Below are 18,292 nucleotides of genomic sequence, written 5' to 3' on the forward strand. Positions count from 1 at the left end.
GTCTTCAGAAAAACAGTGTGTTTCTCCATACAATATATTCACCGTATACTCTTCCCCAGTAACACAATGGTCATTCTGATGACAATCATGATGGGCACAGCACAGATAGCCTATTGTATAGGTTTGTGCTTAACCACAAACAAATATTCACAGCAACCAAGAACAGTAAAAGTTCACTAATATTGGGAACTGTTGTATACTGCAGAAAGTCTAGAGGAAAAACTTATTCATCAGTCGCCAGTGTAAGAGATTATAACACTAAAAATTGGGTTCCGCTACTTTCACAAACCAAACGATTCATGGGTCGGTTCCTTAGTAGTAGTTTGCGAACCAGTAATTTATTCCAGATCAAGTACTAGGATAAGAATAATACGAATACAAAGATAATAAACAATGAATTGGCACGTCTAAATATAAGCATCTTTTTGTTTTATTTGATGTTTGTTGAAGGAGACCACCTTCATCTTGAGAATGTCTTTTGTTCACAAGTGCTCGTTTATCCTTCATTGTTTTTATTCGGCTCTTGTTTGTTTGTTCGTGTTTGAATTTCGTGCAAAGCTACACGAGGGCTATTTGCACTAGCCGTCCTTAATTCAGAAGTGCAAGACTAGAGGGAAGGCAGCCAGTCATTACCACCCACCGCCAACTTTTAGGCTATTTTTTTACCAAAGAATAGTGGGATTGACCGTCACATTATAACGCCACCACGACTGATAGGGCAAGCATATTTGGTGTAACGGGTGGGAGTGCCTTAACCACCTGGCCATGTCGAGCCGATTTGGCTCCTACGATGTACGTTTTACGGATCAATAGTCACTAAAAAATGCATGACATGCCAACCCGAATTAAAGAGATGGCTTTAACTTTCGACATCATTATTTCATATTATATAATTAGAAGTTGCTAAGTTTGCAATCCTACAAAGAGCTTAATTCGAAATGACTTGTTTATTAATTCTGCGAAACATAATCACTTGTGCAGAATTGGGAAGGATGTCACAATTCAACCTGTTTGAAAATCCGTAGAGATCCAACCATTCGAAGAGAATTTGTTAATGGAAATTATACTCATAGCACTAAACTAGCATGACTAATTCTTCTCTTCAATAGCTCCTTATGTGGTTCGCGTTATATTAGTGCCATTAAATAAGCAGTAGAAAAATACAATCTGCTCTTTCGAAGCACAGTTGCGTCATACCAGGATAGCGAGTGTACGTTTCTCATGTTGAACGTTTCGCTTTAGTTAGTTGATTGACGAGACAACATGTAGCATTATACATTATTCCACCAAAATGTTAAAAATATCTTCATTTTGAGTTTGTTTTAAAAGTTATTTTTAACGCTTCACTTGATATGAAATGTTTCATTTAAAAATCATATACGTAAATGTGTAAAATGTAAAAATGACTTAGTATTTAGTGTTAAACAACACACACACAAATAAAGCACGTTATTTCAGACTTTATATTTCATTACAAAGTTCAACGACCTTTGACCTATTCAAAGTGTTACGATATAGTGTTTTATGACCCGACATTTATACCTTAATTAATCATCAGGGGTCAACGAGAGTAAAAGTAACATACTTCCAGAATTCGATTGTGAAAGAGAATCTTTAGGTTTTGTTACCATATTTTAATCCGTTAATTTTTAAATCATTTAATTTTTACTACGTGAAGCCGACGCTGTAATAGACCGTATGCTAATGCTAAATGCTCCATAATAAATACTTAGCTTCGTAGCAAAGAAAGCTCAGGACCTCGAGAACTTTGTTTTCAACCGAACAAAATCGCTGTCAGACTGTCTTTGTAGTTCGTGGAAACTATACTCTGTATTGAAATTAGTTGTCATGAACGAGAAAGATGTAGAACTACGTCTGTCAAATATATATTTACGAGTTTAGCCTATATAAATATTTTAGATCACGTAAATGACCATCAGAAAATTTGACTTGCACCAAAAGTTAACTTAGGGAGTGAATTAAACTGTTTTATAACACTGCTTTCGCTAAGCATAATTATAGTATGAAATATATGCTTAATAAATGCCTGAAACAAATATAAACTAAATTGAGTAAGCATTTTTTTTTAGAATCGCATTTCAGTCTAATAAATTGTAATCTTTTAAAGCTATGTTTAGATCCTACTTGTACGACGTCTATATAATCCAGTATGTTAGGATATGCAGGTGACTTATTGATTGTTAAATGTAATCAATCAACAATACGAAATACTTTAACGACGCCCCCGACCTGTTATTGTTAACAATGTTTAAAAATAAATATAAACGCCAATTTATAATTAAATTCACCACTTGTCACTGAGGTTTACCACTTTTAGGAAATTCTAAGCTTCATCAATAGTCCTGGACAAAGGCAAATCGGAAGAACAAAATCAGACTTCATGTAATGATTTGTATGTTGTATGATTTGAAGTCTTTTATTTTCCACAATAAACATACATTTATGTGACATAAGCGCTGCATATTTTTCACATTCTTTATACAGCACAGACAGTCCATTTTCGTCCTTTATACTCAACAGACAAACCTTATTTTTTTCCCCATCGACACTACTTTGACGTATTTTTCATGAATATTTTCATTTGACCAAACTTCAACACCATTTTCTCGATATACTTAGCTTCATAGAGCTGTACTAAAATAAAACAGAATGACAGTTAAGAACCGAGACTATAAACCATAAAATAATAATAATAAATTAAAAGGAAAAGAATGAAGGACATAAGACAATTGAACTGGAGTGATAAAGAAAGTTAGAAGATGCTACAAAAAATAGCACGTGATATTATGTCAGAGACGAAGTTATTATAAGAATTCCCGAGGTGTGAAAATTAAATGTTCAAGTCTTAAGAAACTGACATTATAAGAGACTAACAAACCTTGTGAACACTTTGTTAAAGAGTTGAGTAAGTGTGTCAAATTGCTAATGACCTGTGTCATAACTAAAGAAAAAAATCAGTTTCGGTTGGCTTCGTTTTAAGGTGCCTGTTATGGATAAAAAAAGAAAAAAAAAGGAAACTGCTGTGTTGCAGTAATTGTCCGGAGTCTGAACATTCCTAGTAAAAACGTGTCGGATTTTTTTTTCTCTGTTCGTCATTAACCGCAGATAATAACTGGATTTGTTAAAGTACGTGGAGAGTTGTTTAAGTTTACAGATAAGACAAATAAACAAGGTTATTTAGGATCAATAATCTTAGAAATTTGTTATTACTGGATGTTAAAAAGTACGTGGAGAGCAGTTAATGTTTACAGATAAAAAATAAACAGCGGTTATTTAGGATCAATAATCTTTGAAATTTGTTTACTTCAAGAGCTGTAAGTAAATTTTTTTATACAGCTTTATTAGCAGTAATATGTCAGAACCAGAACTGTTGTGTGTCAGGTCTTTATTAAGGGCACTGGGAAATTCAATGCGATAATTGCTTTAATTAATTAGTTTATTAATGTTCAGTTTTATACGTATTCGATAATCTGTTAAGGGGCAATTTTCCTGTCGAGAAATTATTAACTTTTCAGTAAATTATATCCTTCCTCTAGTCTAGTTCACTTTGCACTGAAAATTTTATATGTGATATTTGTCTCACAGCAAATGTTTAATATTATAACTGAAAAAAGGAAACGTTCAAATGTAACAGTAGAAAGACCTTTGGGTTATTATAACGTTTCGGTCAATCCCGCTATTAGTTGGTAAAAGAGTATCACAAGAGTTGGCGGCTGGTGGTACTTACTAACTGCCTTCCCTCTAGCCTTACACTACTGCTAAATTAGGGACGGTTATCGCAGAGAGCTCTCGTGTAGATTTGTGGGAAATTCAACACAAAAAGAAACCAAACCAAGACTTTTTGCTTGTTTTACCTGCAATGAAACACAAATAGGAATTTTAGGATTCACATTCCAGGCACAAAAACTCGGCCACACCTGCTGCGCTCTAAGGCAACCTTTTAACAACATAAAGGCGAAAAACGTTGAAAATAAATTAGTAATGAGGTTTACTTTCTTTTATTAATTTAATTTTCAAATATTTTATGAAGAATATTTTTGTAAACTCTCATTATGAAACTTGTTAAATGGACACTAGCCTGGAGCAAACTTACAAGCTAACTGTGTCATACTGTAGTCCATGTTAGTGAATAAATTAGACGTAAGGTATTTGAAATCATTACTATAACGTTCTAGAGTTACTCATTAGTATGCGTTTTAGGTAGCAAGACATTTTCACAGTTTTACATTTCTAAAGATAATAAGCTTTTAAGTTAGAATATTTTCCAACTTGTATGAAAGTTATTTGGAGCAAAATAATTTTACCAACTACTTAAAAGTTTGATTTATACAAAATTAGATGTAATGTCACAAGTAAGTAGAAAGTTGCAATAGAACATTCTCTTTTTTTTAAAACAATTAATTGCAGTGGTACTTAGTGCACGGGCCAACCATGGCCAGGTGGTTAAGGCAGGCGACTCGTAATTTGAAAGTCGCAGGTTCGAATCCCCCTGACATCAAAATTGCTCTACTTTTCACTGTTACCATATCCAGACCAGTGGTATAGCATGCATGGTTTCCAGTTACAAACAAATTACGTCACTTATCATTTTAATGTGTTTTGAAACATAGACTTAAATAATGAAAAGAAGTAATACTATTATTTTACACAACTGTTATTAGATTCCAGTAATAAAATTTTCCTTTATTACGACCGTCTACTTTCTCTGTTAAGCACTGTAATATAATTTCATAGGTAATCACTAGTTTGATCTATATAGTCTTCTGTTTGTTTGTTGAATTTCACGCAAAGCCACAAGAGGTCCATATGCTAATTTTAAAAAGCTAAACTTTTGAGAAGGTAACCAGTGAACATCATCCATTGCCGGCTCGTGGGCTACAGCAATCGAATAGTGGGATTTTATCCTGACTATTATAATGCACCTACAGTCCCAAAGAGGGGAAGGTGGCTTTTTTTTAGGTAACGCTTGTTTGTCTATATTAATCACAAGACTGCACATATGGCTATCTGTGCTCTGCCCATCACGGGTATCGAAACCCAATTTTTAGCGGTACAAGTCCGCAGACATATCGTTGTGTGCCTTGTTAGTTGTGGGGCGTTATAAAGTAAAGTTCAATCCCACTATTCTTTGGTAAAAGAGCTGAAGGTGGGTGGTGATGACTAGCTGCTTTCCTTCTAGTCTTAAAACAAACATACTTCTGTGCCACTAAGGACATGAGGTAACAAAGCCAAACCATGGATCCACAGGCTAATACATATAATTATTTCCACACACCAGAACATTAGTGCTGCCTGCTACATTTCTAACTATACAATCAATGTCTTCTTCTTTTAAACTATTTCATTATTTCTAAATTTTATATATATATATTTCATCACCACGTTAAGACCTCAAAGAAGTTAGTTCACAGTGTTCTTACTACAAAAAATAGTAATTGAGCGAGTTTTCGTATTTAATCAGGAGTTTAGAAAGAACGGAGAAGTTCAATTTTACTGATATAGGTAGCTTTAAAGCTACTAAAAATGTAGTTATATACGACTCACGAGCTCGTAGGAATGGTTTGTTTGTTTGTTTTGAATTTCGCGCAAAGCTACTCGAGGACTATCTGTGCTAGCGGTCCCTAATTTAGCAATGTAAGACTAGAGGGAAGGCAGCTCGTCATCACCACCCACCGCCAACTCTTGGGCTACTCTTTTACCAACGAATAGTGGGATTGACCGTCATATTATAACGCTCCCACAGCTGAAAGGGTGAGCATGTTTGGTATAACGGAGATTCGAACCCGCGACCCTGAGATTACGAGTCGAGTGCCTTCACCACCTGGTCATGCCGGGCCTAATAAGAATTACTGGATATTTTTAAACAGTGTGCGACATTTTGGTAAGTTCTACTTGATAAATATTTTAGTGTGATAGATTGTAAGAAATGAAGGGATAACCATTACTTTGTAATATACTATGAATTTTAGAAATTTCTGAGTAAAGACAGAAAAAGTAATCAGAAATGATATTATAGACTCTGTTTAGAAGGTTTAGAAAAAGGTTTTGTTTGAAACGAGTGTATAAGCCAGTAAATATTTTCTTACGATAAACAGGGTGTTTTTCTTATAGCAAAGCCACAAAGGGTTATCTGCTCAGCCCACCGAGGGGAATCAAACCCCTGATTTTAGCGTTGTAAATCCGGAGACATACCGCTGTACTAGCGGGGGGCGACGATAAACAGACGTGGCAAAGAGACTGTTTACTTTGTTTTGTTTTTAACACTTAAAAACGTTTATTTTCTTTCAAAGTTTACACTTGGATGTTGTGTGTGTTTAGATTTTCTAAAGTCTTCTTGGCGTGATCATTGTTATTAAAAGCTAAAGGGGTATTATTAACGTATTTTGTATATAACAATTGTTTCTTTGTATTACCGTGTTTTTTATATTCGTTACAAAATTATTTGTTTATCATTTGCTCTCAATTATTTTTTTCCGTTTCCAGCGTTTTCTTCATATTTGTTTCTAATATTATTAGCTTTTCATTACTAATGACGTACTTCTCAATTTAGTAGTCGAATGTCGTTACCAATGTTCAAAATGTTTTCGTCGGTCTGTTTTATATTTGTAATCCAATTTTTATTAAACCGCTGAAATTTATCAGTGTCTGCTTTTATTTTTGCGCAGAAGTATACTTCTGTTCGTATAAGTAGGTTTCTTTTGGTTTTTGTGCCCATTTTTGTGAGACAAAACTAAATTATACGATGCGGGCTTGCGATTGAGCGTTTGGTGGCAGAATTGGAAGAACAAACATGGTTTGTTTTCGATCGACTTATGAGTATCGGTTTCTATAGTTCCACTGTTGTTCGTAACCATTATGTCCAACTACCGAAATATATTTTATTGTAAATTTTATTCCATGGTGAAGTCTTAAGTATTTGGTTTAACTTGCTTAGATTATCCATTTCTTCTCTCCCAGTATAAATATTTCTTCCAAATGTTCAGATTCATTTCTGTCGTGTTTTTCTTTGTGGCATGTAATTTTTTGTTACAAATAAACTTAAAAAGGATGCCATAAAAAGAGGCAACTTTAATAGCTATCGCGAACCCAGTAATTTGTTTATAGAGAGCACCGCCAAAGTAGCCAGTTATATACTAAAATAATTTCGGTCCTCCAGTTATTGAGGTTCTTATTATTTGCATTTGGGCGTTTGTGAAGCAAATATTTGTTATTTCTAATCAGAGGTCCGCTGAATTATTAGAGTTTTAGCTTACAAAATCAATCGGAACAGCTGATGTTTTGAAAAACGGTCAGTTATTCTCAATGATAAGTAAGCATTAATAAGCAAAGGAAATAAATTAATAATGATAATATTAAATAAATTTGTTAAAACAAATAAATAAAAATCAGTAACATAATTCCGACGCGTAAAGACGTTAATAAAGTTAGTGAAAGTAAAAGTTAACACAGTCACCACTGAAAATGTTCTTGTTAAAATAGTTGATAAAGAAAAAAAAACGCCTCGATCACTCCCATGTCTGTTTCATTCAAGCCAGTCTGATCCCCCGTTAGTACAGCGGTAAGTCTACGGATTTGCAACACTAAAATCAGGGGTTTGATACCCTTCGGTGGACTCAGCAGATAGCCTGATGTGGCTTTGCTATAAGGAGAAAAAGACACACACACAAGCCAGTCTGAAGAGCCCGGGCATTGGTCGCAAGGCATTATAGGCACTGAATAAAACAGATGTATAAGTTTTCTTTACTAGGGCTCATAATGTTTCACAATAATTTTTATACATTTCACAACATTTAGAAGAAATGTATTCTGAACAAAATACTGAAACAATCGTACATGCGCACTGGTTCTCAATTATAAGCTTGATATTCAAATATTGTGGATTTATTGTTGTTGTTTTTGGAATTTCGCACAAAGCTACTCAAGGGCTATCTGTGCTAGCCGTCCCTAATTTAGCAGTGTAAGACTAGAGGGAAGGCAACTAGTCATCACCACCCACCGCCAACTCTTGGGCTACTCTTGTACCAACGAATAGTGTGATTGACCGTCACATTATAACGCCCCCACGGCTGGGAGGGCGAGCATGTTTAGCGCGACGCGGGCGCGAACGCGCAGCCCTCGGATTACGAGTCGCACGCCTTACGCGCTTGGCCATGCCAGGCCTGTGGATTTATTATTTCTACGTCATCGACTTGGGATATGCTTCATTTGTGATTTTACTTATTATTTCTTAAGAACGTAAAAGCTACTTTTTGTATTTCAGAATTAGTGGAATAATTGTGTTCGTTATCTCTAATTTTTATATATTTCGCTGGTTTACTTTTAATTTGCCACAGTAGTATTCATTTTCTAAGATAATCTGATAACTTTGTTTAGAACAGATACTGCTACAGATCCGTCTTTTGACGCTTCTTTTTAAATAACTTTCTAATAATTATGGAGGCTACTAATATGATAGGTAAAGTTCGTCTCTTTTATTCGTGTATCGCGAACATTTTCTAACAATCTTCATTTATTCAGGATATTTTAAAATGTATTCCCTCAGTTTCTCATTATTATGGATCTCTCTTTTTTCAAAATTGATTTTTCAGTCGAACTTAACTCGTAATTTGTTCAGTTGATAATTTTCGTTTTAGGTTATTTATAGCCACTTGTTGTGTAGGCCCGGCATGGTCAGGTGGGTTAAGGCGTTCGACTCGTAATCTGAGGGTCGAGGTTTCAAATCCCCGTCCCACCAAACATGGTCGCCCTTTCAGCCCTGGGGGCGTTATTATGCCACGATCAATCTCACTATTCGTTGATAAAAGAGTTGACGGTGGGTTGTGATGAATAACTGCCTTCCCTCTAGTCTTACACTGCTAAATTAGGGACGGCTAGCGCAGATAGCCCTCGTGTAGCTTTGCGCGAAAGTAAAAAAAAAACAAATTTGATGAAACTTTGTAGAATGGACGGCAACTGCCTGTTGTGGAGACACAAGTGTGGAGAACGATATTTCGAAAGTCTTCCGCCTGGCCTGAAGATGAAAGACTTCCGAAACATCGTCCTCTACACTTGTGTCCCCTTCATGAATACTTTGCCTAAACAATCTATCAAACAAACTAAACTTGTTGTGTACCACATGCTCGAATGAGACGTTTTCGGTAGCACCCCAATGGCTCAGCGACAGGTCTAAAAGTTTGTAACGCTAAAAATCGGGTTTTGATAGTCGCGATGGGCAGAGCACAGATATATTGTGTATCTTTGTACTTAACAACAAAGAGCAAAAGTCTTAATAAAAAGTCTACTTTTTTTTTTTTTTGTAGAACTGGTTTCTTTCCGTTACGTGTTTTTCGTTGTAATGGAATTAATTCATGTTTTCGTATATTTGTTATAGTAGAAAGAATTCATTTGTCACTTATGTTTGGTTCATTAGAATACGTAGATTGTCTCTTACTTCATTCTTATAATTCATTTTATGAGCGTAATAAGCAGAATTTACCGGATACTTAATTTGCACTCCATAAATTGAATCTTTAAATATTTTGTTAAATACATTCAATATTTATTGTTTATTTGGTGGGTTCTTACTTTGCACTCCATATTTTAACTCTATACCTGTATAGTATTAATTGTACACTGTTATCTATTGTTTGGTTTATGGCGGGAATTTTTCGACTCTAAATTTTCGATGGTATGTTAGCGTATGGGAAGGTGTCATAACTTTTCTGAGCTATTCTTAGTTTGGGTTTTTGAGTTTTTCCCTAAGTGTTTGCTTTCTTTGAAGAAGGAATTTTTACTCGCATATCTCTTTTTAAATAAATACTTTTTTCTCTCCAGTTTCGTATCTTTGAAACTTCATAGCGATTCCTTGTTTACGAGACATTCTACTTCCAAAATGGTCTGTAAAAATTCTTCTGGGTTAACTTTGACGTTTAGTTATTCCGTTTCATTTTTCACATATTGGTTGTATTTTTATACAGTTGTTTATATCATTTTGTCCTCAATTCTAACGCATTAATTTTCATCCAAAAATTGTCAAAAACTCCCTTAACATGACGTTTATCTTCTACTTCAATTTTATTTAAAATCTTCCATTTGTAATTATTTTGTTTGTGATTATTGGTTGCATTTCTGGACTTTTTTTTGGCAAATTTTATCCTTTTAACATGTTTTCAGGAAATGAGTCTATGTGTTGAAGTCATTTCAATAAAACATATTCCTACTGATATCTTCATGTGTCCAGTTTATCCTTCAATTACATTTTATTCCTTTCCCAATGTTGACTGTTGTCATATATTCTTCCTAATCTTTCATCTTTTCTTACAAAATGATTTAGTGATTTTTTCTAGTGTTTAAGAAGTTTATCCATATTTATTTGATATTCCTTCTTCAATACCTTCCGTGAACTTTCTGGATCACTTAGATATAAAACCTCCAATGATAGTTCCTCTGATCGGTTGGTAGTGACTATTAACTTTAAATAACGTACTTGTGACACTTTGACATCTTCTACACGTTGTGCACGACACAAGACTTAAAGATGTAACATCATATTTCTGAAAAGATTATGGGAAGTTTGGTATTGCGGCCACTAAATGAAAGCAGTATGCTTGTTAAAAACATAAAAGCCCGTTAACAAAACTCTCTGTTTAACAGCGCCTCCTGGTAACAGCCTGTTAAAAGGCCCTTTAACAAAATTTCGTCCTTCTGGTAAAGGTTACAGTTGCCCTCGTGCTATTAGAATGTTTGTTTCTCGTTTTTCAGTTTGGGGTAAATCTATTCGATTTCGAATAGACTAGAGGAAAAGCAGCTAGTGAATACTAACTTGTGGATTAGATTTTTGCCACATTACTTTAAAAAATACTTCAGCAGAACTTCGTATTTGTAGTAAAGGTTACACAATTTTTTTTAGAAATACACAACTGAAAGATACTTTAATAAATCTTTTTATTTATATAAAATATTACATATTTCCTGTTGACACACTTAGTGCCCATACATCTTGCATTACTCATGGAGTATGAGTGTCATTATAACAAAGTTTGTATGTATAGAAAAAATCTAAATATGACAACACAACATTTTCACATTGACGCCATGATATGTAGACATCTTACACATACAAAGGACGTGAACTATTGATACGTTTCAATTGTAAGGACCCGGCATGGCCAGGTGGGTGAAGGCGTTCGACTCGTAATTTGAAGGTCGCAGGTTAGGATCCCAGTTGCACCAAAAATGCTTGCCCTTTCAGCCATGGGGGTGTTATAACGTGGCAATCAATCCCACTTTTCGTTGTTAAAAGAGTAGCTCAAGAGTTGTCAGTGAGTGGTGATGACTAGCTGCCTTCCCTCTAGTCTTACAGTGCTAAATTAGAAACGGCTAGCGCAGATAGCCCTCGTGTAGCTTTACGCAAAATTAAAAAACAAATCAACTGTAAGCGTGTGTATGTTTTTCTTATTGCAAATCCACATAGGGGTATCTGCTGAGTCTACCGAAGTGAATCAAGCCCCTGATTTTAGCGTTGTAAATCCGTAGACTTACTGCTGTACCAGCGGGATACCAAATGTAAGCTATAATTTACACATAAAGACGTGCATTAGCGTTATTTATTAAATTTTTACATCTTCACCAACTTTCTTACAAACTACTATTGTAACTACACCACCAAAAAGTTACTTGTCAAAATCAAATTAATCGCATGAAAATACAAGAACAATTTGAAAATTTTAAGATCGATTAAATATGTAGTAACTACATATATATATATATATATAGAGAGAGAGAGAGAGAAATTACATTGAAAGTAACCTTTATTTTAAGCCTGTCATTGTAATTAGAAAGGAATACTTTTGTTTAATCAACGACTGATTATTACGTAGTTCAAATTCCACAGAACAAATTACTTTGTGACCGTATATCATCAAAATTCACTCAAACTAGAATACGACAGATTAAATTGGCATACACGAGTTGGATACTTCCATCTGAACCAGAACCATTATTAGAACTGGGAATACGTATAAAATGTACATCATCATACACTGAGATGAGTTAACTAAAGAGAAACCACACAACAAGGACATTCATTCAGATTAGAAGAAGCTATTTTAGCTGGTAGCTATGTATTAGGCTCTTCAAGTCAAACTGTGCTGGATTAGTTTAGTTATAAGTCATGCATTGCGGGCTTTAACCACGGGACAAACTATTCGGCATTATGAATCATCTATGTTAAGTAACAGCAATTAGGATAATTTAAATAAATTAGCGACATTATATTATTGCTATAATTTTCGTTAAAACAGACCTAAACAAAAACTTGAGCTAGAAACTACTAATTTAGTTTGCTTGGCCTAATCCAGTACTTTTGTATCTGCATATGCTTTTACCCTAAAGGTTTGCTGCTCTAAGTCATCTGTCTATAATACGAATGACAAAAACTAAAAAATTGTCCACATTTACGTTCATGTGAAGCTTTTTTAAAAATGTTAGATCGGTATCTGACTTAACGTAGACATACGCAAAATGTTTGGTGAAACTTGAACGGTTTTTGTTGAATAACTTTGCGCAAGTTGCTTATATTTATACCAAATCTGACGCTTAATTGTAGGCTGTACCAAATTTGACAAACAATTTATGAAAGTTAAGTATGTTTTTCTATCAAATAAAGTTTCCGTACTTTAAAAACAGGAATAGAAGAACTTTAATCAAAATTGGATATTTTATATCTCGAACATTTCTTTATGGGTTATCTTGAGATTTGAACATATCAAATTTAGGGTCCAGTGGAGCGCATCCACTGAAGTATGTGTGATACTTTGAGCTCCGGGAAGTGGAAAAATCTCGAAATTATTACTCCTGTCAATAACGCACAGTGGGTCTTACAGGCTGTTTAGACCGCATGACAAATTACCTTGTGTCTTGATCGAGTTAGACAGAACAGTGAATTACTGTGAACTACGTTAGGATATATCGTCTATAATCTAAGCTCCCAGAACTTAAACACTAACCTTACATTAGCTCATTGAGCAATGTATTAAGCCTAACTGAATCAGTTTTTTGGTTATGTTATTAATCAGAGAAGTTTTTATTTGTTGTTAACCACAGCTGAGCCATTAATAAGTGGAAGGGAATAGAGACGTGATGAAGAAACCGACAGAACGGATTGCTCAGCGATGAGGAGCTTCTTACTATATGTATACTAATCTTAATAACCAGTAAAGATCCCCTTACGCTTTAACTGTCGAGAAGTCTTCTACACGTTTCCATTACACGTGTGTCACATGAACCATGCATACCATAAGTTATTTGTTATTTTAAACACGTTGAAATAGACAACTTTTCCCCAGTTGGGACAGTTAAATTTCTTGTAAGCCTATTTTATTCATTCTGGAATACAGTTTACTAATGTGAACGTTTGTTCTTAAAACAAAAATGGCTGAACTGTGCACCTTCAGTTTGGCACTCTAGTAGTCAACTTGGAAAAATCAGCCTTATTTTATGCTAAATAGAACAGGTAGTTAGTTTGCTGATGTTTACATTCAAAGCTTTCGTGGACTGTATCTCAAAGGTAAGCTTTGGAAGTCTACAAAGCTAAAATTTGGTCCTTATGCTGTTTCGTATTTAATAACATACAAACAATTCATTTAATTAAGACAAGAAAGACGATTTCAGTTAACATGAGTGAGAATCTTACTCAAAGAAAATAACCCTTACTCTCCTTTTAAATATATGAGACAAAGTTAAACATTATCGCAAAGGTAACTATATACACATCAGGAACACCTACAGGAGAATATCTGACTAATGAGAATCATGCTTTGGAAGTGATACTTGACGTAAAACACGTGGCCAGCAGAGCTAAATGGCGTTTTGGAATTCATATTTATCGCTCAACGATAAGAGAATTTAATTTCTTAGAAAAACACAAAATATTTTGTCGCTTATACCAGGATTTTGTTATTAAGTATTTATAACGCTGATACTGGAAGAAGGAGACAGAAAAAAATGTGAAGTTAGTAAAGAACTTTAACTGTGAAGTTTACTTCAACACAAAGTGTAATTTGTTTTTGTTGCTACGATAGGAAACATTTGTGAGTTTCCTAATGTCTGTTACAAGTTAGAAAAAATAATAATTATTTAAATAATATTTATCCCTAGCAAAGGAAAAACTGCTTAAGTTATCATTCTTCTACTGTGTTCTAAGGAATTCCGACTAGAAAGAGAGAGAACACTGGTTCCGATAATTTTTCATCGACGTCATTTCAAATGCTGTGGCGTAAACGCCCCATCTATCGGCGAACAGGTGAACCAACGTGCAGCAATCAACACACAGCAGCTCATCCATTAATTATCCGAGGAAATACTGCAAAGAGCCAAGTAGCCAAACGTAGGGTTATCCAGATGCTATTTGTTCTGGTACTGGAATTTATAGTTTGCTGGACACCTCTTTACGTCCTGAATACGTGGGTTCTTTACGATCATGAAGGCTTGTACTCCAGCGTTGGACCCACTGGAATATCCGTTATTCATTTGCTGGCCTATTGCTCTTCGTGTTGTAATCCTATAACCTATTGTTTCATGTACAACAAGTTTCGCAAAGCGTTTTTATCCTTCTTTGGATTTCAGAAGAAAAAGACGTGGCAGTCCAATTTGGGAAGTGACCTTCCTACAGTCAACAGTATCTTCAGCGCACGGAATACCACGAGACTAGGTAGGTAAACATGAGAAGCAAGTCGAACATTTTAAGATTTGACGTCATTAATGTCACTCATGTAATTGTTAGTTAGTTTGTTTGTTTTTTAATTTCGTGCAAAACTACACGAGGGTTATCTGCGCTAGACGTTCCTAATTAAGTAGTGTAAGACTAGAGGGAAGATGGCCAGTTATCACCACCCATCGCCAACTCTTGGGCTACCCTTTTACCAACGCCCTTTTACATTATAACGCCCCCACGGCTGAAAGGGCGAGCATGTTTGGTGCGACGGGAATTCAAACCCGTGACCCTCAGCTTACGAGTATTTTACTAGAGTATTACAACCTCAGCAATCTCGAGCTTTAAACTGTATGTCTCAGATCGCAATCTAAATTGTATAAGCTGAGACCTTGTTCCAGAATAAATTAAACGAGCGTTTTGTCCAGTTTACTAATTCTAATTTAGTTACTTCTATAGTCAATTCAGAGCTATCCGGAGTAACTATTGACGCATTCTAGTCATTCTCCCAGTGGAAGACAAGAAAGGTTGTTACCTCTATTACTCATCTGATTGTCAGTGCAAAAGATACTTGTATGACTCCAAATACCATACTCAGTAAATTAGAATTATCTTTTCCACAAGAAAAAAAAGTGATACCCTGGATGAATGGCATCGTACAATATGCAACCAAACTGAAAGGAATATGTCGACATTTATAATCAAAGTGATGTGCAATCAGCCCAAAATAACAAATTTGGAACTTTCAATATTAATACAAATAAATAGAAAACATATAGTATGGTTGAACTCCTTGGATTTACCTATTATTTGGCTGCTTTTTCATGACCAGTAAGATAACTGGAAAACGGAATACCAATCATTTTCGGCCACCATAATTATAGTCTTTTTTTATTCTGTTTATGATCAATTGCACAATTTCAATTTAAATTTATTTGTTTATTTAAATATATCATGTTTTATGTACAAAATATGAGACAATTAAACGTGAATATTTAAATAAACCTGTACCAAACCTCACATTTGTTAAGCCCGGCATGGCCAGGTGGGTTAAGACGTTCGACTCGTACACTGAAGGTAGTGGGTGTGAATCGCCGTCGAACCAAATATGCTTGCCCTTTTAGCCGCGATGCGATGGTCAATCCAACTATTCGCTGGGTGTGTTTTCTTATAGCAAAGTCACACTAGGCTATCTGCTGAGCCCAACGAGGGGAATCGAATCCCTGATTTTAGCGTTGTAAATCCGGAGACATACCGCTGTACCAGCGGGGGGCAAAAGAGTGAGCATGTTTGACGTGACGAGTATGCGAACCCGTGACCCTTGAATTAGGAGTCGCACGCCCTAACCCACCTGGCCATTTATTCATTGGTAAAAAAAGAGTAGTCCAAAACCTAGTGGTGGATGGTGATGACTAGCTGACTTCCCTCTAGTCTTACACTGCTAAATTAGGGAAGGCTAATGCAGATAATTCTCGTGCAGCTTTGCGCGAAATTAAGAAAAAACAAAAACATTTGTTAAAGATCCAAAAACCTTATATTTCATTATTTAAACCCAAAATTGTTCTTTTGATGTGAATGAAGTATCTAAGCAAATTTAAAAAGTGCTGATCACAGGATTGTGTCGACCTTATAAATTTTAACAAACAAAGAAAAAAAAGAATTACTTTATATATTGATATTCCCCTTTATTATATATAGTTCTTTAAATACAAGTATATTTATATTTTACCTCAGTATCTACAGACAACAATTCTGCTGCTTGGGTGATATTTGTGTAATTAATAAAATATTAAATACGTAATTTATTTTCATTTTATCAATTTTGAGTTGCTAACTAAGTGTTTTGTTGCGTACTAACTTTCAGAGATTTTTGGACGCATTGAAGACATGAGGCTTTAGATGGACTCATCACGAAAAAAAAATAAAGCCAGTTTCTTAAAAACTAAAACTCGTCGAACTAGAAAACCGGACGGAAGATTATAAACAGTTAATAATTGTTGAAAAGAGTTACTGATTTCTGTAGAACATACTGGAATAGTCACACCACAATTTAAAGTAAAATACGTTTTTTTGGTGATACTAAACATTGGCTGCTGAGGAAAAATAACCGAATCCTTAAAACTCACGTTCATAATATTTCGTTACAGCGTTAATATTTGAAGAAAGTTATGTAAAGACTGAAAACAAATTTATTTAAGGAGTAACAGTTTTTCTCATATTTATATATATATAATATATAATGTTTGTGGTCTGCATTTTTACAGAATATTCATAGTAAAAGACCTCCAGTGTTACAAAATACTTATTGTAGATTGTTTTCATTGTTACGAAATGTTTATTGTAGATGGTTTACAGGGTAACTTAATGTTTGTTGTATGTAGTGCTACGAAATGTATATTTTTAAACGACCGACAGTTTTACAAAATTGATTATCTTTATTATGAAATGTTAATTTTAAACTGTATACACTGTAGCAGAATGGTTTTAAACAATTTACACTGACACAGAACGGTTATTGTAGACGACCTACAGTGGTACAAAATGTATATTGTTGACGACCAACAGTGTCACAAGATGATAAAATGTTTCATGACTAAGCTACTGTAATAAAACGGTAAATGCTCTAACAGATATATATTACTGTAAATGACTGGCACTTTTATAAAACATTTATTCAGCCGACCTGTTGTGCTACAGAACGTTACTGTACTTTGCCTTTCATTGTTCATAAAATATTGGTTGAGTACAACATCGTTGTGTTCTAAACAGTTTTACAGCTTTATATAACAATTATTGTAAACGGTTCTACGGTTTTAAGAGTTATATTTTATAACTAAACATGAAAAGCTATACTTATATTTGTTACAAATGGTTCTAGATTTCCTTGTTGTTGTTATTATAGATAATCTAACAACATTATAAAATACTGTTGAACAAAACAATTATGAGAGAGAGACTCTGAGTATAGCTGCAGATAACACAATAAAACCCGTACTTTATAGCATATAAGTAACCTACAAGCATAACGTAAAATATATATGTTTGACTTAAGATGAAAAAAAAGTAAATATAAGTACAAGGTTATAGATCGAAACAACGGTGCACTTTGATAGTTGAATGGAACAGCAAAACGAAACAACAGTACACTTTGATAGTTGGATGATGTTTGAATAAATCAGTAAAAAAAACAACTTAAGTAAAACATAGACGATAAATACGAGTTAAAGCCATAACTCTTTCGTAAACTTTCGTTTACCATAACTAAACATTATTGTCGTTTACGTATTTGTTTATAAGAGAGAAATATATATTGTAATGAATATTGTATAGTCTACTTTAGTCTTGTAAAGTTTCATATATTTATATACGTCGTAAATCACTTTCCAAAGATATTAATATATTTGTGGAGAAATAGTCAATTGTTTCCTTTGACCTTTCGTATAATGAGCACAGTCAAGTTTTCCCACATTCTGAAGAACTGATATAATTTAAAGAAGTAGAATAGAATAAGTTTATGAAACTGGAAAGAAAAAATGGTTAACTTTACCATACGTACAATACGAAGGAAATAATATAAATAGT

General features: G+C 34.4%; 1 protein-coding gene across 1 annotated transcript in view; it reads left to right on the forward strand.

The window, feature by feature from the left end:
* The window catches only part of LOC143242490 (cholecystokinin receptor type A-like), a 37,771-nt gene extending 20,807 nt beyond the window's left edge, over positions 1–16,964 (forward strand). Inside the window, exons 4-5 of the mRNA XM_076485923.1 lie at positions 14,204–14,710; positions 16,575–16,964. Coding sequence (XP_076342038.1) covers positions 14,204–14,710; positions 16,575–16,609 — 542 coding nt within the window. The 3' untranslated portion in view covers positions 16,610–16,964. The remainder of the gene's footprint in view (positions 1–14,203; positions 14,711–16,574) is intronic.
* Positions 16,965–18,292: the final 1,328 nt, after the last annotated feature.

Source organism: Tachypleus tridentatus, chromosome 2 (genome assembly GCF_004210375.1).
Source record: "Tachypleus tridentatus isolate NWPU-2018 chromosome 2, ASM421037v1, whole genome shotgun sequence".
Lineage (NCBI taxonomy): Eukaryota > Metazoa > Arthropoda > Merostomata > Xiphosura > Limulidae > Tachypleus > Tachypleus tridentatus.